This window comes from Octopus bimaculoides, chromosome 1 (assembly GCF_001194135.2).
Source record: "Octopus bimaculoides isolate UCB-OBI-ISO-001 chromosome 1, ASM119413v2, whole genome shotgun sequence".
NCBI lineage: Eukaryota > Metazoa > Mollusca > Cephalopoda > Octopoda > Octopodidae > Octopus > Octopus bimaculoides.
Genome location: NC_068981.1, coordinates 79192745 through 79219751, shown reverse-complemented (window position 1 = coordinate 79219751; position 27007 = coordinate 79192745). Strand labels below are relative to the sequence as shown.

Here is a 27007-nt window from a genome sequence, read left to right as displayed (position 1 = left end):
TATATATATATATGTGTTTGTGTGTCTGTGTTTGCCCCCCCAGCATCGCTTGACAACCGATGCTGGTGTGTTTACGTCCCCGTAACTTAGTGGTTCGGAAAAAGAGACCGATAGATTAAGCACTAAGCTTACAAAGAATAAGTCCTGGGGTTGATTTTCTCGACTTAAGGCGGTGCTCCAGCATGGCCGTAGTCAAATGACTGAAACAAGTAAAAGAGTTAGTGTTAATATATTTAACACAGAAAGCATTTAAAAGTTAACTAGAAATAATTAATTATATGATTGGATAAAAATATTAATTAATTATCTGAATAACTTCAATTAATACACCAGTGAGCTGGCAGAATTGTTACTATGTCAGACAAAATGTTTGTTGCCATTTCTTCTGGATCTTCACATTCTGAGTTCAAATTCTGCCATGTCACCTTTGCCTTCCATTCTTTTGGGGTCAATAGAATGCGTTCCAGTTGAGCACTGTGGTCAATGCCATTGACTAACATCCTTCCTCTAACATTGTCAAAATCTGAAATTGCTATTTTAATTAGTACAAAATGTCCAAATGTCTATTTTGGTGAAATAAAATGATAACCAAATACCTTCATAAAGCACTGACAAGGGGAGCATCTATATGGTCACTCATTTTGCTAGTAATAGCAGCTAAAATCTCTTGAGTAACATTGAGCCATCTTCAAACAGGAAGGACACATTGAATAATATAGTCTTAAATATACAGAAAAGGCAAAAGTAAAGAAGGATTAGACTTAATAAGATTTCATGATATAAAATCCAGGATGGATTGCCTTTTATCATAAAGTCAAGCTTGATCAAGGCTAATTGGGATTCAGTGACAATAATTCTACTTTTAGTTTAAGAAGTATGTAGACTAAGAGATTGTTTATTCTAATTCAAGCACCATGAAGCAAAGAGTGAACCTCTAAGAGGTTGCTTGACTTACTAGAAATAGCAACTGAATCTCATTTAAATTATCCTTTATCCTTCACCTTTACTTGTTTTAGTCATTAGACTGTGGTCATGCTGGGGTACTGACTTGAAGAATTTTTAGTTGAATGAATCAAGCCCAGTACTTGTTTTTCTTTTAAGCCTGAAACTTATTCTGTCAGTCTCTTTTGCCAAACCGCTAGGTTTCAGGGATGTAAACACACCAACTTCAGTTGCCAAGCGATGGCAGGACATACACACACACACATGTATACACACACACACACACACACACACACACACACACACACACACACACACACACACACACACACACACACACACACACACACACACACACGACAGGCTTCTTTCAGTTTCCATCTACCAAATCCACTCACAAGGCTTTTGTCAGTTTGAGACGATAGTAGAAGACACTTGTCCTTGGTGCCATGCAATGGGACTGAGCCCAGAACCATATGGTTTTTAGTAAAGAAGGATAGACTTAATAGATTTCATGATATATATATATATAAATTGGAATGGTCATGGCTGAAATGCTTTTGACCAGAAGCTAAATAATAACTTTGCTTTTACAAGTAAATTTTCTGCATTTAACTAAATCTACATAAACAAAGAGCTATGAGTGTGTGTGCCGTAACTTATTGGTTTGCATCAGAAGTGAAATGGTTTAGTGGACTAGATATTGGTATTAACAGCTTGTAGGTCTTGAGTTCAAATCTCTTGCAGGTATTTTGTGCTGTTTTGTTTAACTGTACTTATGTGTCCTTCATATTATTCAATTATTGAAAATAGACAGCAAGTTATCAGGTATTATTGTCTGCAACAGATTAGTATCCAACCAAAAGATAGGATTTAATATTCTGTTAGATACAGTCTTTCCATTATGCAAATTTTTCCACAGAAATACTGTGTTTCTCTGATCTATGTGAAAGACATCTCTGCTTTGAAGGTTGTACCCCACTGTCTGAGATATTGTCTGTAGTTGGAAATTACAGGTAAAGCTCTAAATAATGGAAAATACCTCGATCCGAAATTGAACTCACAATACAGACTCAGTTTTGTCTGGAGCTTAACACCACCTTGTAGTGCTCCACTTAAAAGATTCTTACAAGTCTTTCCAAGCAGTTACTCATTTCCTAAGCATTTACCCAATATTGGCATCGATTACCGTAGTGGTTGCGTAAGAGCTGATGTTTTCAATGCAGCATGGCTATAAGCTACATGCAAAAGAATTTGTGTTTCAGAAGGGAATAAGTAATCTATTCTTTTATTCTTTTACTGGTTTCAGCCATATGGCCAAACCTATATAACTGAAATACCAACCTATTAAAAAAGGTCATATTAAAAGATTATCTTATTATACAGAAATATAATCTTTGCATTAAACTATGAGTTTAAAGAGTGTATTATATGATTGTCAAAATAAATAAATAAAAGTAATAGTTTAATAGGAAATACTTGAGGAAAGTATTGATAATGTTTGTTCTTATTTTTCTCATAGTTAATGTTTTCATTTTTTTTTTTTTTTTTACATCAAGTGTGTTCATAACTTCAAAATTAATGCTGGTCAGGCTGAAGTATTTCACATATATGTGTCATACAACTTGTTTTACTCCATAAAAAAGAGGAAAGAGCCCTGTTTGTTGCAACAATTTATCTGCTGCTTTCATCTTGAAAGGAATTAAAGGAGATAAGGGAGTGGATAGGAAATAAATTGTAAAATATGAGGAAATATTTTTGAAACAAGAAATATATAAAAAATTTAGAAATATTGTCTGTATGATGTTACAAAGATGAACGTGTAAATATACATACACCCTTGTATAATCAAATGTTTAATATATTTGCAATCTAAATTTCTGATATACTTCTTACTTTAAAATATGCATTGGATTGTCCAGATAAACTCATTCATTTTTTTATTCATTTATTTTAATCCTTATTTTTCGTTGATTATTTTAACAAATCAGTTAGTAATATATTCCCCTTTATTGTTCATGAGTTCTTTCCAATGATCCACTAGCTTGTGAATACCTTGATGGTAGAAATCACTGGGCCTTGACTTGAAGAATTCATTGTGCCATGTTCAGTTCCACATCGTTGTTGAATGTGACACCTTACAGACTGTTGAAGAGTCAATCTTTTCTCTGCTTCATATTGATCTAAAGACTCCATTTTCATTGCCAGTGATGATGTAGTAAAGAAATCTGTTTCCACATGTAACCTGCTATTGTGCTAGCAAACTGGCAGTGATAGAAGGGTACTTGAGATAATGTTCTTGAATTTGTCTATTTTGTTCAGATTGCATGGTAACCATGCATGGAATGTGTGTGTGCATGTCTGTATGTTTGTTTACATTTGCACTCATCTGCAAATTGTTGAGATAGAAGTAGTAATATTGTTCCTAATTCTCTTGTCAACAAATCATCTTCACTTGAAAAAAGGTATGGGTGAGCAACAGGAAGAGCATCAGTATGTTCAATAAGGCCTAAATGATGCCTGTCATGCTAGCAAAGAAAAAAGGGTAAAGCAAACTAATGATGTAATATATATATATATATATATATATATATATATATACACACACACACACACACACACACACATATATAAGCACAGGTATGACTGTGTGGTTATGAAGTTTGCTTCCCAGCCACATGGTTACTGGTTCAGTCTCACTGCACAGCATCTTGGACAAGTGTTTTCTACTATGGCTCCAGACTGACAAAAGTCATGTTAGTGGATTTGTTAGATAGAAACTGAAGAAGCCTGTCATATACACACATATGTCTATATGTGTATGTGGTTGGATATGCATGTATGTATGCTTATGTCTCTTTGTCTTGGCATCACATGATAGTTGTAACTGAGTATCACTGTCTTATAAGCAGTGTCATTCATTTCCAATATTTTATGGAAATATGTCAGGCCATGGGGAAATATAACCTAGCTTGGTAACAAACAGGTGAGGATTGGTGACAGTAATGGCATCCAGCCTTAGAAAATCTGTCTCAGTAAACTCCATTCGACCCATGCAAGTATGGAGAAGAGGACATTAAAATGATGATGATTCAAACATGCATGAATGCATGCATGTCAAAGTAGTTTAGAAGTTTGCATTGCAATCATGAGTACTTATATTCAATTACATTGCATGACATATTGGGAATGTATTTTTCAATCTACTTTCAGATTTTGTTTATCATATCTAGTCACAAGGCTTTGGTTCGCTTGGGGGCTAATGAGAAAAATTGAAAATCACTACTTGTAATTAGTGATGAAAATTAGTCAAAGAAAACTGCAATTTTTCATTTCAAAATTCTTGTGTGATTTATAGTACTGTGCAGTAGAAGTGAACCCAGACCATTTGGTTAAGAAGCGAACTTCTTAGCCATACAATACCCTCCCACATACGTATATAATAACCAGTATTAAAGATTATAAGTAGTAGCTTAGGATACATACATACCTGTGCATGCATGAGAATGTCCAGATGGAAGGCTGATGATTTCTAGATTGTTGTGACATAGTTTGAAGAATGCATGTCAGCTCTGTGACAAATTGTTTACTTTAGAGAAGATGAAATATCTACAAGTAGAGACTTGACAGGTGAAGCAATATGCAAAAGACAAGAATACAATGTTGTTTGCAAAGGAGATTTATTCCTTTCTATTTGTTCTTTTGCTGGTTTAACCTATTGGACTACAGCCAGGAGGGGGCACTGTCTACAAAGGATCATATTGATCCCACTGCTTGTGTTTTTGAGTTGGGCACTATTTTATTTGGTATTATTTGCTGAACCACTACATTATGGAACATAACTAAACAGCAACAGCTGCTTAAGTATAAATGTAAAAACAAAAATCACACACAACACACTCACACAGACACATGCACACGTGTGTGTGTGTGCTTTCATGCAGTTGCCATCTGCCAACTTTAACTCTCACAGCATTGCTTAACCTGAGGATGTAGGAGAAAACATTTCTACTTTATCTGGTGGCTGCAAGAAAGTGCCCTGAGCAATCAGCATTTTTACTTCTGTTTAAATGACCAAAAGGTAACTAACTCAACAGACTACTAACTTGTTACTGATTGGCTAAAGTAATACATGTGACAATGGTGCAGCCAAACTGATCAGCACAAGGTCACTCTTTCATAACATTGCTAAAGACTTGACCTTTTAACTGTAGAAATCAGAGACAGCCATTCAAAATTTCATTAGCCTTTACTGCAGAAAACAGCTTTATATACTAGTCTAGCTTTTGTTGAGGAGGACATGATTATATATATATATCAGGTTTATTGAAGCAACATGACTTGCAAAACATACAAATTCTGTTTCTTGGTAGATATTTATCATCATTACAGGAATACCTATGAAATTTAATTTTGCATTTATACAGTCAAGAGACAAAAGAATTTCTGGAAGGAATGGACATATATGTGGTCATCATCACCATCATCACTGTTTAATGTCTGTTGTCCATGCTAGCGTGGGTTGGACAGTCTGACCAGAGCTGGCAAGCCGGGGTGCTGCACCAGACTCCAGTCTGATTTGGCATGTTTTCTACAGCTGGATGCCCTTCCTAATGCCAACCACTTTATGGAGTGTTTTGGGTGCTTTTATGTGGCGTTGCACAGGCACTTTTACATGATATCGCTTTTACTTGGCATTGTACAGGTGCTTTTATGTGGTGCCACACGGACACTTTTACGTGACACCGCATGAATGCTCTTATGTATTGCCACATGGGCATTGTTATGTGATACCAAACGAGCGCTCTTATGTGACACTGCCCAGGCACTTTTACGTGACACTGCCCAGGCACTTTTACATGACACTAGACAGATGCTTTTACATGATGCTGCACAGGTGCTTTTATGTGACACCACCATGGGTGCTTTATACAACCAGAAGGCTCAGTCTTAACACTTCTGCTGCAGAGTGTGGGTCTTCTTGAGTACAGCCAGGCACCAGGTGTCTTGATCCTTTGTCATCTCACTTAAAAGGTTCAGCTTCCTGAGGTTGTTTTCAGTATTTCATCCCATGTCTTCCTGAGTTTCCCACTTCCACATGTTAAACTCAGTTACCACTACTGTCATCATCAAAATAACTGCCTCCAAATATTGTTATAATCACAATATCATCACCACCATAACCACTGCCACCTTCACCATGAAGAGCACCATTAACAAAACCTATATTAAGCCAGTGAAAGTTCCTCTAGATGCAGGAGTGGCTGTGTGGTAAGTAGCTTGCTTACCAACCACATGGCACTGAGTTCAAGGTAAGGCTGTGTGGTAAATAGCTTGATTACCAACCACATGGTTCTGGGTTCAAGACACTTGGCCAAGGTGCCACACAGTAGCACCTTAGGCAAGTGTCTTCTACTATAGTCTCGGGCCGACCAAAGCCTTGTGAGTGGATTTGGTAGACGGAAACTGAAAGAAGCCCATCGTATATATGTATGTGTGTGTGTGTGTGTGTGTATATGTTTGTGTGTCTGTGTTTGTCTCCCAACATCGCTTGACAACCAATGCTTGCGTGTTTACATCCCTGTAACTTAGCGGTTCAGCAAAAGAGACTGGTAGAATAAGTACTAGGCTTACAAACAATAAATCCTGTGGTCGACTTCTTCGACTAAAGGCGGTGCTCCAGCATGGCCACAGTCAAATGACTGAAACAAGTAAAAATAGTAAAAAAAAAAGGAGAGAGTATGGTCTCTGGTTCTGCTAGAAATTGTATGCAAATCTTCATCAAATTACTTGCCAAACACCTTAAAAAAACAAGTGACTCGAGAATCTAGTCCTATACTACTTTTCAAAAGTAAAGACCACATGGTCACATCTGCAATGGTTTTGACATAAATGAGCCTCAACTGTGTAGACCTTGCACAAAATAACACCACCACAGCATCATTTATACATTGGAGAGAGATGGGCTTTGTCAGGTTGACTTGTCCTTTCACTACTTGAAAATGAAACTTTTTATGTCCTAAAAGATCATTTACGATTAAAAAAACTCTTTTCGTTCAATTTTCATGTTATATATCTATAGATGAAATAGAAATAATGGTTGTACTTGTTGCTTTTTTAGATTTATTTATTGGCTGCACCACCCAGCATCTTCACATGGGCAACCTTCAGACTTCACATGTACATGTTGTCTGGGGCACCATTGGCCTTGTTTTTCCCAGTAATTAACACTCGATTGGTAAGTTTGTTCTTTTTTTTTTTTTGTATTCATATTTATTTAGTTCAATCTTTGTCACTCTTTGGAACTGACTATCTACATACTTTTATCATGCATATTGTGACTCACCACACCACAGTCTCTCACTAGTAACTTTTTCTTTCATTCCTTTTGTAAAAACTCTATGGAATTCCCTCTCCACCACTGTTTTTCCTTCAGTTAACAGCATAGATATACTTAAGCAAATCTGAAACAAACTTGATCTCACTGGTTTTGGAGATCCTGCTCTGATCATAAGCATGGCATGTTGTTCTGACTAAGCCACTAAAAAGAAAAAGACAAAATGGATATTTTCTTTACAAATATTGGCTTTGTGCCTTGAAAAAAAGAAACTATTTTTACTAATGAACTGGAAGTGAGAAGTTGGCAGTAGATACATGGAATGCTGTAATATTTTGTTCAGTTTCTCCATGGTTTTAGGTTCAAAACCTACCATGCTTAACTTTGCCTTGAACATCCCAGTGGATATTGATAAATCAATATTAGTAAACATCATTATCGTTGTTTTAACGTCCTCTTTTCTATGCCTGCATGGATTGCCTGGAACTTATTGAGGGAGATTTTCTATGGCCAGGTATCTTTCTTGTTTTCAAACATCACATGTTTCCAAGTAAAGTAATATTTCCCCATGACCAAACATATTTTCATGGAAGATTGGAAACGAAGGACACTACTCTATGAAGGTGACACTCATTTACAGCTATCACATGATGTCAAAACAAAGAGACATCAACTGACACACATACACTTTCAGTTTCTCTCACTCAAATTCAATGACAAGGCCTTGGTTGGCCAGGAGCTATCTAGTAGGGATTGAACCCAGAGCAATGTGATTGGGAAGCAAGCTTCTTATTCACACAGCCATGCCCGTACCTTTATGGTGCTATCCATATGGATCAGTATAAACCCCTCTCTCTGTCATAACAGGCTGTATGACTAGAGCAAAGAAACCACTACATCATCTTCATTAATTTAATGTCTACTCTTCCCTGTTGTAATGTATCAGATGAGAGTACATTGAGGCAGAGTTTTCTACAGTCATTTTGTTTCCAAATGAGGTAGTAACATCCCAATCTATTGAACAACAAGCAGCCCGGACTGGTTTTTATGGAGAACTGAAAACAATGACACCATATGTATGAACCTTTTGTTTACAAAGAATACATGTCAAGAAGCCTAGACATGCTTTCATGGTCACTGCAAGCAGTGAGCACGTGTGAAAACAAGGGGGATACAAACTTTCTCTCACTTGCACACATGTGCATGTGCACACATGCATACACTTGCATGTGCACACATGCACACATACACATGTGTGTGCAGACATACACACACTTGTGTATGTGCAAACACATGCACACTCTCACACATGTGCATGTTTGCACACATACATATACAGGATGGGCTTCTTTCAGTTTCTATCTCCTAAATCCATTCACAGGGCTTTGGTCAGCACATGGTACCATATAGTGGGACTTAACCCAAAACAACATGGTTGGGGAACAAACATTTTGACCACTCAGTCAAGCCTGTACCTATTTATACAATATTGTAAAAGAAAAGGAAGTTGTAAATTATTGTATTCTTTCTTAAACAAGTAAATAATTGTCTTCAGTTTTAAACAACACAAAATGATTTTATCTTGCTAACAAATTTCACTGAATCCCCAAACCTTTGAAATTGAAGTCCCAGATTATTGAATTTTGAATCTTTTTATGATGATTGTATTGTAAGTGAGTAAGGATTTGTATGTCTCTGACTAACAACAGAAGTTGTTTCGTACAAAATGTGCTGAAAGCAAAAAAGGAAATCTTAGAAATTAAAAATACTTATTTGCAGAAAAAAAACATTAACTCAATGACTCTTACCAAGGTTAGATTAAAACAATATTATTCATTGCATTAATGTTTTTCTTCCATTCATGACTTAAGTATTTTTAATTAATTTAGATTTTTTTTAGTACTTCTTCACATTAGTTATGCTGGCCCGAAGTTGATTATATCTGGGTAATTTCATTCAGCCAGTTACAACAAAAGGGTTAATAACTCTTCATATTGTATTACTTTGCCTCACCTTACCTTGTCTAGGTTGCTCAGCTCTAGATGAAGTCAAAGGAATTATATGTGACATCATGGACATTTCAAAACTGGCAGAAGCCATCTCTTGACCCTAGCCAATTCTGCCTCCTTCTCCTCCTCCTTTAGAGAGAGAAAGAAGGATAATGAAAATAAGAGGCTGAGAGATGGAAGAAAAAAGAAAGGAGAATTAGCCCCATACTGCACTGATTCTTTATTTATGAAACCCAAGTTTGGCATGGCAGAGCATTCGTTCTAATGTTCTAACAACTCTGCCACTGTATGATGTCCATGATCAGGATACTTAACTAGCATCAATAGATATACTGGATTGATACAACTTGCTGCTTTAAGCAACAGGAAGATTGTATTGTAATTAGTGTGTTGGATAGCTTGCAATGATGGATTCAAGTTCTCATGGATGTGAGTTAGAGGGTACCAGTATAAAACACATACTCATCTTCAAACTAGCATCACCATTTTCACGGTCAGCATTATTTAATCATGGCTTTGGTTTTGACTACAGGTTGTGTATGCTTGTTGCCGAACAACAATCCCTCCTGCATTAAACTTATCATACAATGGCAATGATAACAGATGGACACTAAAAAAAAAAAAAAAAAAATCAGCATAATCAAACTTTTGAATTTCGTTTCTATCTTAAAATGTTAATAATGAATTTTTTATTAAATTTATCTTTTTTTTTTTTTTTAAATTTTAAGTTGGTGTTTGAAAAAGAAGTCTACTACTTACAACATACTTTAATGTTGATTGTTCCAATATATCTTCTGAGACTGGGAGGTAAGTTATTTCTTAATAACAATTTGTGTGTTATTTCTACAATATTTGTGTTGTGATTATTTAGCTCCAAATCATTCCTGACCAAGCAGACATAAGATGAAATGGTTAGCCTGAAGCTATAGTAGAATGCACCAGCTCAAGGCGCTATGCAATGAGACTGGACTCAAAATCACATGGTTGAGAAGTTCACTTCTCAACCATACAACCATTCCTGCACAGGGTATCTCTGTCTCCATGCTGGAAATCAGACCTGGGATACTTGGGTGAAAGTCAGAAAGCCTTACCATTAAAACTGTGTATGTGTGTGTGTATGCATGTGTATGTGAGAGAGAGAGGAAAGAGAGATTGTTTGTATGATATATTACTCCCATAATGTTGTTAAAGTGACTACAAAACTTGAAGTAATCAACTGCTACTACATCAAGAAGTTCTTTATGCTGTAAATGAACTACTGAAAGAAATTGAATCTACACTTTGGAGCAAAGGTATGTAGTAATATGAAGGAGCTTAGAAGGACAAGTACCAAACTTTGGTATTGAGAGGTATGGGAAATCTCTGGGATGAAAACCAAATTTTTATCCTCTCCATCATATGTTAGGACAAGACTCTGTACCCTCTTTACCCTCACTGAAACTCACCTAAACACCGCACATATGAATGCTGAAGTAAAAATAAAAGATTTCACCATAAGAATAAAACCGCTGTCTCACCCATTGGGCCATTGATCGATGATAACGACATTCCCTGACACGATGCTAAAAAAATGGCAGAAATACTGCAGAAACAATACTGCTCTGTCTTTAGTGATTCCACTGATATTGACATAAGAGAAGCGAACGAAGTTGATTCCCAACATAAAATCTCGGACATAACCTTCACTGCTTCAGACATCATAGCAGCAATAAATGAGGTCAAATACTATTCTGCTGTAGGCCCTGATAGATTCCCCGCAAGTCTCCTGAAGGAATGTAGACACCAACTTGCAGTCCCTCTGACCAACCTCTGGAGAAATTCTTTAGACTCAGGTTATATACCGAAACAGCTCCTGTCCCACTCTGTAATCCCGGTTTTCAAACAGGGAAACAGATCCCTCGCAGTCAACTGTCGCCCAATCTCACTCACCTCCCACATTATTAAAGTGTTTGAAAGGGTGGTAAGATCAAGGATAGCTGACTTCCTGGAGACCCACAAACTCCCAAATGCAAACCAGCATGGCTTTCGCTGTGGCAGGGACTGTCTAACACAGCTCTTACACCACATTGAAGATATACTTTAAAGCCTTGGGAACAGGTTCGAACGCTGATGTCATATATCTTGATTTCAGTAAAGCGTTTGATAGGGTTGATCATAATATCTTACTCACAAGGCAAGGGTGGTTGCTATGGCATTGAGGTAGATCTGCCACCCTTGTTAACGGAGACAAAACCCGGACTTAAAACACTGGATGATGATGATGATGATACACACACACACACACACACACACACTGGAACGTATACGTTTTTACTGGTTTCTACCACTAGGTTGTGACCATGCTTGTACATTGCCTTCAAAGGTTTTTAGACAGTGAAATCTACCTCTTTAGTTTGGTAACTTATTTTTTTGACCTCAAACATAAGTGGACTTCTGAAAATATTCATGTAAGGGGAGATAACTTGACCCTAACTACTAGACTATTTCTGTTCAGATGTACTGATTTTTGGATTACTCCAAAACTTAAGCATGCACACACATATACACACACTTGCACACATTTCTATCTACCATTTTCCACTCAGAAATTGTATGTGTGTGTGTGTATGTGTATATATGCACACACACACATATATATATAGTTCAAATTTACAGAAAACAAAAGATGAAGACAGGTGTAGGAACAACAAGCAGGTGTATTAGTTTGACACTTGAGAAAAATGGAAAAGTCTTGTATGTTTTGAACCTACGCTCTTTGACAAAGGATTAAAAGGAAAAAATGGAGAGAGAATATATAAAAAAAAAAACGGAGAGAGTAAGAAAGTGCAGAGATCGACGATCTAACATATGTATATGCATACATATTTAAGTATAGAAGCACAAACATACATATATGTACATATGAGTGTACAGGTTTTAGAGATTTTTTTTTTTTGATGTTCGGTTATAATAAAAACAATTTTATATTAATCTGATGGCCTACTCTATACTTTTGTAGAGTACACATTTATTCTTAAACAAGAATATTATTGGCTGTGATTTTGAAGTTTCAACCCGCTGAAAAGTCAGTCAATATTTTTGTTTAAGAATAAATACACACGCACACACATACACATATATATTATATTGGAGGAAAAACCAAAACCAAGGCAGAACGAGTATCTCAAGTCATTTAGAATAATTCAATCAGGGTAAGGTGAATTTGAAGTCTTACAACCATTTCTAAGATAACTCAAGTGATATGTTAGCATGTCCGTGCACTGGCTATTCCATCACCAGAGACAAGGTATAAATATTTTAGAAGGAGAAAAATTTACAGTTTATAAGGAATAAAATTCACAGTTTAAATGGAATAAAATAGAAGAATAAAGAGTAAAAGTAGTTAGAAGAATATAGGCAGGAGAATAATGTTCATAACTCATCTTTTTACAGAAGAAAAAGGAATGTTTTCAGTTAAAATCTCCAGGCAGTATTTTGGCAGTATTCTGAACACTGTATGTAAATGTATATTGGGCGAGAAAGTATGATGGACATAAATGGGTTTTGTGAGTGGGGTATGAGAGAAAGAGAGAGGAGAAAGGAACAAAAAAAGATCATAGTAAAAGGACTTACTTGGGATAATGGTAAATGGATTTACCTGGGATTTTAACTAAAAATCTTTACCTTCATGGATGTGCCAACCAACATCCATATCCTTTGGAAAAAGATGAGTTATGAACATTATTCTCCTGCCTATATTCTTCTAACTACTTTTACTCTTTATTCTTCTATTTTACTCCTTTATTCTTCTATATTATTCCTTATAAACTGTAAATTTTTCCCTGTCTACAATATTCATACTTTGTATCTGATGACAGCATACCTAGTGCATGAACGGGCTAACCTACCACTTGGGTTATCCTTGAAATTGCTGTAAGACTTCAAATTCGCCTTACCCTAATTAAATTATTCTAAATGACTTGACATATACATTGTGCCTTGGTTTTGATTTTTCCTCTAATATAATATATACATGCTATAATGGAAGCCTAACACGGATCCCTAGATCCAGCCTTAGCTGTGATCTTGGAACCTAACAGACAGCTGACCTACTGTAGCACTTATGCAGTGTACCTCTTTGTTTAGATCACAAGTGAACTAAACCCCTTATATTCTTTATATATATATATATATATATATGTATATATATACATATATATATATGAAGGGGTACCCAAAAGAAACCTGAATTTTGCAATATTATTCCATTCACTTAGTTTTACATGTTTACATTTTTATCATCTTCAAAGTATTCTCCAATTGAAGCAATGCATCAGTCCAGACATGCTTTCCACTATTCAAAGCAGTGCTGGAACTCTTGTGAAGTGATGCCTTTTAACAATTCCGTTGTTCTTTTCTTCACCTCTTCCACATCTACATATTCCATAGCACCAGCTTTCATCACCAGTGATGACCTTCGAAAAAGGGTCTGGATCAACTTACAACTCATCTTTCAGTTCATGACACACATTCATTCATGACTGCTTTTGATCTTCTGTGAGCAAGCGAGGCACAAATTTTGCTGCAACTCTCTTCATTCATAATTCTTCACTCAAAATTCGTTGGTAGGAACTCCAGGACACACCAGTCATATCAACGATTTCGTCAATTGTTTGGTGATTGTTCTCCAAGATCAGTTCATGAATTTTCATGTCTTCATTCATTCAGGAGGTTGATGGTTGTCCTGAATGAGGTTGGTCTTCAAGCAACAAGCAACCATTCCAAAAGTGTGGTTTCCACTCGTAAACTTGTATTTTTCGCATGGCAGCATCCTTGTAAGCTGTTTGAAGCATGACAACTGTTTTGGCCACTATTTTCCCCAGCAGGAAACAGAATTTTATGGAAGCATCTTTTCAGCTATCACAAAATTCAATGAACAGAGGAGAAGCACTGCAAAACAAAGATGCACCACATGACAGTACAACATCTGTTGACACTGTTGGTCAGCAGGCTGATGCCTGAGGGTCACATCAAGTGACTTCTAGTGGCAGAAGCTTGAACTACAACGGGCTTGTCCCATAGAGAACATTTCCGGTTAGTTTTGGGTACCCCCTCGTATATATATTTGTGTGTGTTTGCATGTATATGTATGTATGTATGTATGTATGCCCTCCACACATACATACACACACACACTCGCACACACACGCAAGCTCAATATAACAGTGCAAACCCACCATCTCAAAAACCTTGACACACATGTATATCTATGTATGTATGTGTTTCTGTACTTACATATGCATGTATATACCTGTGTATTTATGTAAGTATCTATAAGAATCTGTGTATGTGTGTGTGTGTGTATATATATATATATATATATATATAATCTTGTCAGATATGAGACAATCTCTCTGCATTGATAAATGATATATAGTTAGAGAGTACTCTTTAGTCATGCTAGGGACAAGTTAACCTCTCCAATGCCACTTCCACTATCAGATGCACTCAGTATACTCTGTAATATGGGAGGCAATAGGAAGGACATCCACCTGTAATAACCATGACAAAAATAGAATGTATTGGAGTGTATGAGTGAGATTGAGATGTGATCCACAATGTATCCAGGAAGTCAGTAACTTTGAATAAGAACTGACTTGGAATCGAACGAGATATCCAACCCATGCTGGCATGGAAAAATGGACGCAAACTGTCAATGAAGATATATTGTTGATTGCTAGTTTGCCTGCAGATCAAATTTCATCTCCCTGAGTTTTTTTCATGTTACTTCTCATCAGTGAATTAAACATATACATCACTTGTTGTTTGTAACATTATTTTGATTTGCATAGTTTTCTTTCTCATTGCATTAACTTACACATATTGCTTGAACATTTAGTCTGTCCTGGCCTTGCTGTTTCTTCTTAGAGCTATTCTTGTATTCCTTAAGAATAATTGTTACCCAGGAGATTGAGGGCCATAGGTAAATTGAGTGAAGGTGGCGACTTATTGGCTAATTAGTATATTATAATTTATCATTGCTAGATTAGCCCATCAAATTATAAATAAGCACCCTTATACTGGTATAGCATTCCATAGCTAACAATCATACTATTAACTGATTTTGAAGCTTAGAATCTCTCACCTACTACTTCACTGCTGAGAGAGGCTTATCTAAGATATTTGATTACTATGCAAGGAAGAATATATCCAAAAATTCAATGAACACCTGACTACAAGAGTTTAACTAACATGGTGGGGGAAATTGATGTTATTTTGCTTTTCTCTGTAAATCTGAATCAGAATATAGATACTGTAAAATAATTAGTATATTATTAGTGTAAGAAAGTTGTGATTATATCATAAAAATGCTTCCAATTCTATGATGAAATTAATTATTAAATACTTTACCAAAATGCTTTTAAATTCATAAAATACAGGTATGACTGTGTGGTTAAGAAGCTGCAGGTTCAGTTCCACTGCATGGTATATGAGCAAGTGTTTTCTATAATAGAACTAGGCTAACCAACACTGTGTGGGTGGATTTGGTTGATGGAAGCTGAAAGAAACCCATCATATATATGTGTGTATGTGTTTGTGCCACTTTATCTTGACATTGCGTGATAGTTGTAAATGCGTGTCACCATCATACGACCAGCTTCAATTGTTTCCAGTTTTCCAAGGGGGAGCATAGGGAACAAGTGTTGGTTGACGACAACATACTGTTGCATCTGTCTGTAGAAAATCTACCTCCATGAATTTAGTCTTACCCCTTGATAAAATGATGATTCAATTCTAACAGTTTGCTAGCAACAAAAAAGAAAAGAAAGACAATGGTCATTGCTATATTCATATTTCTGACAAATACTTTTTTTCTGAATGACACTTTTTTTAGTATAGACAGAGATCATCTCCAATAAAGTATTTAAATGTAATATAATAGCTTGCACAAAAACCACTGTTGAGCAATTCCAAACTTCTAACAATAATTAGAATATTAACCTATATATTTAATTATTTATTGATTTGAAAAAATATCCTTTCTGTTCATATCACATTTTGGTCTCAAATTAACTGACTGACTGACTGACTGACCAGAGCCATGTTTCAGTTATAACCATGTCATCTTGTATGTAAACAAAATGCTTCCAGGACCACATCATTCCACATGTGTGGGTGATTGTATAGAAGCTCCATCTTTGACTAGTTTATTTCTTGTGGTTGTATAGCCTATCTAATTGTTTACTAGCTCTGTCTGTACTGCTTATGCAGATTTATGACAGAATTTTGAGCTTATATTGTTAGTGTTCTAGCCATGATCATAATGCTTTTATTGTAGGTTGTTTACTATGAGAGATATGCTGTCTATATTCCAAAGATAGCCATATAATCATTAAAATAAGTTCTTGTTAAGTATAGGTCTACCTGCTATACTTGATATAGTTCTAGCAGCTCTTTATTTGTTTGGTGTCATATGCTGGAGTTTCAGCTGTTGAAAGGGCACACTACTCTGAATAGAAATAGTTCTAGCATTGTACCTAACAAAAACCTTCTTCAATGATACACTGTTGTAAATATTGATATTTTAAATTTTACCACTAGATCACAAATTTAATCAACTTGACTTATTGGTGCTCATTTTATGATTATCGAAGGATAAAAGACAGATTGTCTTAATGATATTTGAATCCTTGTTGTAGTGACATATTGATTTATAAAGAATAAAACGATAAAATGTATTTTAAAAAATCGAAATTCATTAAAAAATACAATATTTATTGATAAAAAATTAAAAACAACGATAGCTATTCAACTTATTTAAAATTATATATAAAATATATAATTACAAAAAAAGAATTGAATAACCAATCTATGAGCTTCAAAAATTACTGATCTTAAAATGATGTTAAATGGAATTAAGTATCCACCCCAAATACATAACGTAATGCCCTGCAAGTGAAACAAAATATTCCATAAGAGCAATCACTGAAGTGTCTGGTAATGAAAGAGTTGTCTCTACTTGATATTGTAGCACTGACAACACCAGACTCGGCAGCCGAGAGGCAAACTTGTTACGGAGTTAGTTTCAATAACCACTGATCTAAATTTGTAGGTTGATGAAACCTTGTAATATACTTTTGTTCACTCACATATAAGTTTACAACTCTTTCCTTTTTCTTTATCACCTTCTACATTTACTTCATACGTGTTCAGAATCTTCCTCTCTCCATCTCTCTCTCTGACTATAAATAGATGCCTTCGAGACAGTTTGATTGAAAATTCTCTAAAATTATACCCTTACGGTCTGTGTGTCTGTGTGTGGTTCTTTTCTTTTTTTAATTCCTCGTAGGAATATTTACTTTTCTTTTTAATACATATATTTGTTCTAGTGTTTTTATTTTCATTGTCAAGTGTAATTGATGTGCTTTACTTTAGGGACTGTATAGCAACCAACCTGTTAATTTTTAACTCCCCACCGTCCTGATTATCATCAATGCATCTCTGCTCTCACTACACAGTCGGTGTTGGGGATTCTAGCCGCTCTCTTATTTCTTACAGGTGTTGTGCTTGCTCTTTTTCGTTTACTAATATCGGTAACTATGTAACTAAAGAATTCTTTGGCTAAGTTTTTGCGTCGTCATGAAGGAAAAAGCCGAAAGCTGTTGCTGTCTCAGCTGATTTAATATTCACATTAATAATCTGGAATCGTTTGATTTCACAGCCTCCTGTACTCTCTCTTTAATTATCTCGTTCTTCCTATCTCTATATAATTTTTAATTACAGGAGAACATTCCATCGCTTATTTTGTCTAACTAGCATCTTCATCTAGAATTTCATCCAGCTAGCATCTTCATCCAGTTAAAAATAAGTTCACAAAATTTCATCACGTCATAAATTGCTTTTAACTTTCTATCTTTCTGTTTGATCATCATTCCCTCTAAGAAAAGTGAAAAACAACGATGAAAGCTTAGTCACATTGGAAAAATTCAGAATATGACAAAATTAGTTAACTAGTCTGTTATATCGTGGTTTGTTTCTAATCTCAGAATCTGGTTATGGTTGACACTATTCAAGTCCTGTTAGCTACACTGGCAGTTAGCTTGCTAGCAGCAACCCTTGTTATGACATCAATGTTTATTGCGGCTTTTATGTTTATTCTCCTTCTTGGTGGAATGGCGATGATGATTGTCACGCTCATAACAGGCAATGACAGTTTTCTCTCGTGGCACTGGTGTTGACAATCCAACTTCTAAATAATATTAATAGTATTTTGATTATTTTCTTTAAAACTCTCGCATACAATCCCCACACACGCGTACAAAAAGTTAAAATGATAAAGAAAAAGAAGAGAAAATTTTGTCGGGAAACCAAATCTTTGAGCAAAAAGGAAAAAAAGTTTTGTCTGGCCTCTTAGAAATATTGATACATCTCCGACAGAAAACTTGATCTGTTAAAAGACTTCGTTTATATTTTATCAATAAAGATTTTGGCCTGAAGATCTGTCTGTGATACTATATACCGCCAAAAAATGGCAAATTTATATTCAAAGGTAGGACTTTAGAACAACTTTCTCTTTACATTTTTTTTCTTTTTTAATATATATATATATATGTAAAGTGAATTTATATCTAATATTACTTATCATGACCTTTACACTATATTTTATATTGTATATGTATATAAAAGGGTCGGTAAAACAGCATGCGAAACGGAAAGCCCCTGAGTAAAGTGAAAGCGTCTAGTTACTTTTGCTAAAAAAAAAATGTTCGATAAATGAGCATTTATTTTTAATTATGCATTAGGTGCTAAACTCGGATGTGTGTGTGTGTGTGTCTGTGTTGTGTGTGTGTGTGTGTGTGTATATATATATGTGTGTGTGTATATATATATATATATATATATATATGTGTGTGTGTAAATATATATATGTGTGTGTGTGTGTGTGGCATTATTCTGTAGTAATGCCCTTTATATATATATATATATATATATATATATATACATACATGCGTGTGTATGCATTTACATACACGTGACGTGATCCAGCAGTTCCTTTACCATTTAAATCAGTGTTTCTCAACCCTTCGAACCTCTTTGATTTCTATTTTACTTGGATGGACCCTGACAACCATTCAGTGCTTTAAAAAATTCCTATTGAATTTTTATAATGAAATATTTTTTAGGAATTGTATAAAAAAAAATTGTTAAAATATTTTGTAGAAGAAATTTATTGCACATAAATTTTTCACAAAATCTTGTATGGATCCCCAAGGGCCATATGGACAGACCCTGGTTGAAAAGCACTCACTTAAATGAGACTAATTTGTTTGTCATTACAGTTTGATACTCATCAGCTTTGTTTCATCAGAAGTGTTTCGTTTTATTTGTTAAATTCTGTTAATAAGACTCAGATTTCATGTAATGTTACTTTAAAATTTAATTGTTTTTAAATGTTTATTTACATAGGTATCTACACATGTGAAGAGATGAGTGACCTCAGCTGGGCTTTTGTTGCGATTGGAATTCTTATATTTTACCATTTTATACCACTACAGATAATTGCCAGTGTAAGAATCTTTTTATTTATTTATACCTTTACCTCTCTATATATGTCCTTGAACCCTTCAGTGTTCATATTACTCTGTCAAAAGTAATGCTTGTTTATTCACATTATTTTGAATTAATCATGCATTATCTTGTAGCCTCGAGATTTTGATGATGTGATTGTCTCTTCTTAGAATGACATTGTAGGGTAGGTACGATATGCCAGATCTGGCCAGTTTGAACATGTAGAATATTTGGGATGGATATGGCCGGTTTAAATGCTAAAGGGTTAAATGGTTTGAAAAGGTATTTGATAAAAGTATTATTATAAGTGCAGGCATGGTTGTGTGCTAAGAAGCTTGCTTCCTTCCCAACCATATGGTTTCAGGTTCATCCCTCACTGTATGGTGCTTTGGGCAAGTGACTTTTATAGCCTTATACTGATCAAAGCTTTGTGTGTGAATATGGTAGGTGGAAACTGAAAGAAGCCCGTCATATATATATATATATATATATATATATATATATATATATATATATATATATATATATATATATATATATATACGTGTGTGTGGGTGTGTTACCATCTTCTTGCTATGTCTTCGTATAATAGTTATAAGCAAGTGCCACCACCATGCAAGCAGTGTCCTTTTTTTTTCAATCTTCCATGGAAACATAATCTTGCTTGGAAATAGGTGAGGATATCTGTTTGCAGAAAAATTTGCCTCAATGATTTCTATCTGACCCATGGGAACATGGAAAATTGGTTGTTAAAACCATGATGATTATGAAAATGATGATGGTTTTTAATGTCTAATATCCAAGAAACAAGAAAAAGTGGTTTCCCTTTTTTAATAACACTTCCTCTCACTTTGATTGAATCTCTCTCTCTCTCTCTCTCTCTCTCTCTCTCTCACACATACACTCTTTTCCTCCCACCTTATCATTTCTTGGTATAAAACCTTATTCTGCTCTGATTGCTTTCACTAATTATTTCATCGTGTAATCCTCATTGTTCTTATTTGGTTGAGCTTGCCCGGATTTGTTCAGCTTAGTCATTCTACTAATCACAGTATTGCATAACACTCAGGAAGTCAGAATGACAACATCCTGTGTCCATAGTGAACTGCTTGTTGGAGATTATTGTTTAGCATCTGCCCAATATGTATTCACTTTGGGGGTCTCCGTAAGAGAGTACCACTAATGAGTTCTTATTTTGCTGTCCAGTTATGTCCTACAAATATTCATCTCTCCCTTATGCTATCAGTGATTGCAAGAAGACTGTCATACAGTCTTAACTTGATTGTATGCTTTTTCTTGGAATTATTTCGAATGACATTCAACATGCAGGTTTAAATGCCATCAAATCTTGCCTTCAGGTTTTTGAAATCTGGAGTCTTCATTGTAAATGCTGCTTTTCATACAATTTTTCTTTTTCTTTACTGCTTTTGATTACAGATTATTGTTTATAATGTTGAACTTCTCTGTGTGTCTTCCTTACTGTGTAAAATTAATTGTGAAGAGGTATCAAAATGTTCCCAGACTAGTTCTGTAGCATGCCAACAGATGGCAGCACACGGTTGCATGTGCACTGAGAGCGAGCAGTGACCTTCATGAGGCTGTTTACTTCTCAAGTTGTGAAATTTGTTTTTGTGATCATGTGTATGCCGTAGTCTGTGAGTTTGTCACGGACAGGAAGTTGGAACAAAGAACCAACATGTGATTTTGTTTTAAACTTGGGAAGTCTGCTACAGAGACATTGAGCATGCTTTGGCAAGCTTACAGCAATGAGGCAATGGGTTGTACACAATGTTTCGGGTGGCACAGGTACTTCAAAAGTGGAAGAACGTCCCTGAAAGATGATGAGCAATCTGGAAGACCTACCATGAGCGTTACCCATGAAAATGTGGAGAAAATTCATCAGCTTGTGCATGAGGATCATTGGAGGAGAATAAACTTGCGAGTTTCTAGCCAAAAACAACATGGTATTGCTTCCGCACCCACCCTATTCACCACATTTAGCACTTGCAGACTTCCATCTCTTGCCCAAGATGAAAATGCAGCTCAAAGGTCGCTGTTTTAATACCATTGCTGAGATCTAGTGTGAATCACAGAAGGTCCTTGACTTGCTTATGGAAAACAACTTCCAGGCCAGATTCCCAAAGTGGCAGGAATCATGGGATTGGTGTATTGTTGCACAAGGTAACTATTTCAAAAGAGATGATGTTAAAACTAAGGTGAATAAGTTACTTTTTATTAAACCTAATTAGTCCAGAAAATTTTTGATACCACTTTGTACCTTATTCTTCATCTTTAAATGTCTGTCTTCCATGCTGGCATGGTTTAGATGATTTGACAGGATCCAATGGTGAGAGGACTGTGATGTGCTCCAGTGTTTGCTTTGAGTTAGTTTTAGGAGTTGGGTGCCATTTCTAATACCAATCACTTTACAGAGTTCACTGGGTATTGTTTTTGTGGCACCATACTAGTAAGGGCATCATGTAGTTTGCAAGATTAAGATCTCCATTGGCTGAGAGGGGCTATAGTTCTACTATAGCTGCTCTCACCCAACGGAAGTCTTAACCAGCAGTTTTATGCCAGTTGATGAATAGATAGAATATAAAAGAAAGGGCCTGAACAGTTTCTTGCAGTAGAAGAGGTACATGGTTGCTCACATTATACAGAAATAATAATTGGTGTGGAGCTGGAAAGAGAAGCAAAGATCATGGTGACAATATATCAGGATGGGCCCTTGGGGCTCAAGAACAGGAAGGGAGGTTGGATAAAGTTAGTTGAAATGTATGGAGAGAGTGAGGAATATTAAAATAAATGGGTTAGGGTCAAGGATGAGTATAGGTTGATAATAAAATAGGGGTTGGATGAAATGTAGGAGAGGGTAGGTGATGATGAGAGATTTGTAAAGTGTGGAAGATATACAGGAGCCATAAAACCACAGATATATGGCAAAGTGATTTCTTTGAATGTCCTAGTGGAAGTTGTAGATAATTTTTACTACCTAGGAGACCTAATTAGCAGTGGAGGAGGTTGTACAGAAAGTGTAATTGTTAGAATAAGAATAGGATGGAGAAAATTCAGAGAGCTTTTACCTCTGTTGGCAACCAAAGGTCTCTCTTTCTCTCTGAGTGAAGGGAACATTATATGATGCATGTGTTTGAACTGCAATTCTGCATGGTAATGAGATGTGAGCCTTGAATGTGGAGGACATGCGAAGGCTGGAGAGGAATGAAGCTAGTATGCTCTGTTGGATGTGTGAAGTCAGTGTGCATGTGCGACAGAGCATTGGTGTATTGAGAGAGAAGTTGGACATAAGAAGAATTAGATGTAGTGTGCAAGGGTGGAGACTGCAGTGGTTTGGTCATGCGATGCAGATGGATGAGTTGCATGAAGAAGTGCTGATCACTTAAAGTGGAGGGAAGTTGTAGAAAAGGGAGGCCCAGGAAAACATGGGACAAGGTATTGAAAACTGATCTCAAAATGCTGAACCTTATGAAAGAAGATGACAGAGAACTGAGATATGTGATGTATTGCAGTAACCAAGAAGACCTGCCCATCAAAACAGAATTGAGATCCTAAAACCAAGGTGACACATAAAAGTATTGGTGTGGGTGCTGGTGCCATGTAAAAAGCAGCCAGTATACTCTGGATTTGTTGGCATTAGAAAGGACATCCAGCCATAGAAACCAAACCAAAACAGTCTATGGAACCTTGTGTGGCCCCTGGCCTTGTCAGTTCCTGTCAAGCCATTTGACCCATGCCAGCATGGAAAACAGATGTTAAATTTTGTTGTTGATGATATGATTGGGTGATGACTAGAGATTGGGAAAGGTCTATGACTAGAGATTGAAAAATAGTGGAGGGATAATCAATGATATATATGAGTCAGGGTGTAGGTGCTGATAGGCAGTACAAAAGAGTAAAGAGTTACCGAATAGAAAGAAAGGCATGATATGTGTATGGGGTGGGGCGGAGGTTATAAGAGTATGAGAGGTAAAATGTTGAAACAGTGTGAGTGGAGAGAAAGACATAATGTAGGGGAAGAGAGTGAGCGATGTATAGCGATATAGACAAATCAACAGGAAGTAATTCACTGGAAATGGGGAGATAATTTGCTAGCATAGAAGGGTAGAGTTATCAATGTAAAATGTAAGTGAAGAGGGACAATGTATGAATGAAGGGTGGAAGTCAATTGAAGTGATTTTGGGTTGTGAGAGAAGTAAATGGCACCATAAAAGAGATAACATAATATGTAGTTCTACATTCATGTCACGGAGTTAGTCAGCTCCTTCATCTCCCTGGTCTCCACACTCACTAACAATGGAGACTGAGCCCTGAAGATTGACTGCAGATGTAATCTGGCTGCTGGGGTCATGTACTCCCTATTTGTGGGTGGGAGGGAGTATTGAAGGGGATGGGACAGCTTTATGCTAATTGTCAAGGGCTTAGAGTATGAGAGTGGGACAAGCATAGGTGCCTTGCTACAGAGGGAACATATGGCTACCACACTTTGTGTAAAGATGGTTGAAAGTAGTTGGGAAGGAGATAAAGATGAAGTGATGGAGTGACAGAGCAAACTCTTGAGGTACAGGAAGGTGGGTATAAGAAAGGATACAGACAGTGAGTCACTGGAGGGGAGGGAAGAGTGGGTGTTTTCGTGTGTGAGGAGAGAGTACCAGATGGTTCGAGATGAGGGTGGAGGAGGTACAGTGAATGGGAAATATCAGTATGAAGAATGTTAGTAAGGTGAGAGATAGAAATGGTTCAGGAAGGATAGATCAGAAGGTAGGAGATTAATGTGCAAGGTGTAGAAGTGGTAAGGAGGGAGATGTAGGGGGTACATAAGAGTGGCTATAGTGAGTGGGGTGTGATAGCATAAATGAGATGGTAATGATGAGGAAATCAGATATGTGAGGTATTAAATGGAGTAGAATGGAATATAGCAGAGGAGAGAATTAACTGAAGGCATAGAAAGGAGTTGATCAGTGAAATAGTGTGGGTGAGAAAGGGAGGATAATGGGGATGAGATAACTAGAGATACAAAGAAATGGAGGAGTACTATGTGCCAATACTGCTTTCAGATGATTACAGCTGCCAGGTAGCACTATAGATAGAGGAGTGATTGAGGGCTGGATGTTTGAGGAATGAAGTGTGTAGAATACTTGATGGGGCAGAATGGGTTATAAGCATAACCAGAATGATTTTAGGACATCATTTTTGCTGTATGGGGTGGGTCTTCTTACTTTTCCCTCTAGCTAGATATCCAAGTATCTCCTTTACATCAGCCCACTTGTTTCTGTCTTCTTTCCTGTACCTCTCTCTCCCTTCCTCTCACTCTCTTTTTCTTCTCTTTCTTCTCTCTTTTTCTTCTCTCTCTTCTCTCTTTTTCTTATCTCTCTTTATTGTACCTCTCTCTGACCAGGTAACACTCTAACCTTTCATCATCTGACACAAAATCCCTTTCTTCAATGCCCCCTCTGCTCTCAAAATTCCTTGTCTTGCATGTTACTTGGTGACCCTGTCGGTGCAGGTGCCATGTAAAAAGCATCCAGTCTTCCAGGTGGAAAGAGCTAATCACAATGTTCCTGGTGGAAATAGTTCAGACAACTTGTGTAAAGTTTGTGCATTAAGTTTAAGCAAACAATGAGCCTATAGTTTTCCGCTAACTTGGTTGTTTCATTCATGGTTACAAAATTCATGTTCTATAAGCAAGTCAGTGTGGTATATCAGCCATAGAAACCAAGCTAAAACAGACTGGAACTTGGTGCAGCATTCCAGCTTATGAATTCAATCAAGCTGTCTAACCCATGCCAGTATGGAAAATGAATGCTAAATGATGATAATGATGTACTGCTGGTTTCTCCAAGGTGTTCTTTAAGAGTAATAGCAGCTGTGTCCAAAAAGGTATTAATTGTCCAGCAATTAACATTGCATGATTCCATATGTTCTCCAGCAACATCATCAATGACTTTCAACATGGGAGCCCTTGGCTTTTTCTTTAACTTTGTTAAGAATGGCCCGTCACTTGATGCTAGATTAGAAAAAATTAGTCTTTTATCAACTGTGGTTTCAAAATGTTCTGAACCTGAATGTATTCCAGTCGTCCCTATTGAGTCAATTACATGTGGAGGTATATGAGAGTTTAGTGATGACAACAGCAGTTTCATTACATTATTTTCTCATGGGAAATTTTGACTAGGTCTGAGTACTTAGAGAGGATTTATTAGGATCATGGGAGTTTGAACAAGAATTGCTATCTGTGACAGCCATTTTTTTAGCAAAGAAAGAGATGTTTGCTGCCAAAGTTGTTTTGCCATAAACTAGTATAAGTTTGTGTGAATTTGTTCCTCTACTTTTTTAGCTGCTTTATACAGCCAATTGAAGGGTCCTCTTGGGTTTTTTCATAACACTGTAATAGCTCTTGATTTAAATGTAAAGACCTAGTGAAATGAAGAGTACATATGTTGTCCTAGCCCTGTAGCATTTAAACTAGCCATATCCAGCCCAAATATTCTTCTTATTTTATGCTCAAACCATCCAGATCTAGCTTCTCACACTAAAAATAAATAATCACATCATCAAAATCTCAAGGCTACAAGATAATGCATGATTAATTTAAAACAATGTCAATGAATAAGTATTACATTTGACTGAAAAACCTGAACCCTAAAGGGTTAAATAACCTACAGATGTTGTTATTATTGATTTTAACCTTAATCATACTAGCAAGATTCCACATGATGTGAGATATATTTTGTAATCTGGTCAGAGTAATGCTACTTTTGGTAAGTAAAAAGCACTTCTGTTTTTAATGATAGAAGAAATAAACCAGTTACGGATTTAGGCTGGAGGAGTTGGTATAATTGTAGAAGAAAATGTTCAAGAAGGCATTTTAAACAGCCTTCTATGCTTGCATGTGTGTGTGTATGTATATATATATATATGTGTGTGTGTGTGTGTGTGTGTGTGTGTATGTCTGTATGTGTATGTGTGGGTCACGAAACTCGGCTTGCGAAGACCTATTGGGGCAAGCGAAAGGGAAATTGTCATGGCACCTGTGCCCAGCATTGCCTTCCTGGCACCTTCCGGTGGCACGTAAAAGCACCCACTACACTCTCGGAGTAGTTGGCATTAGGAAGGGCATCCAGCTGTAGAAACTCTGCCAAATCAGATTGGA

General features: G+C 36.3%; 1 protein-coding gene across 3 annotated transcripts in view; it reads left to right on the top strand.

The window, feature by feature from the left end:
* Positions 1-27007, top strand: part of LOC106874915 (transmembrane protein 164) — a 74404-nt gene that overhangs the window by 42301 nt on the left and 5096 nt on the right. For all 3 annotated transcript variants that reach the window (XM_052967635.1, XM_052967633.1, XM_052967634.1), the window contains 3 exons: positions 7064-7180; positions 10017-10095; positions 19735-19835. In XM_052967635.1, coding sequence (XP_052823595.1) covers positions 7064-7180; positions 10017-10095; positions 19735-19835 — 297 coding nt within the window. The remainder of the gene's footprint in view (positions 1-7063; positions 7181-10016; positions 10096-19734; positions 19836-27007) is intronic.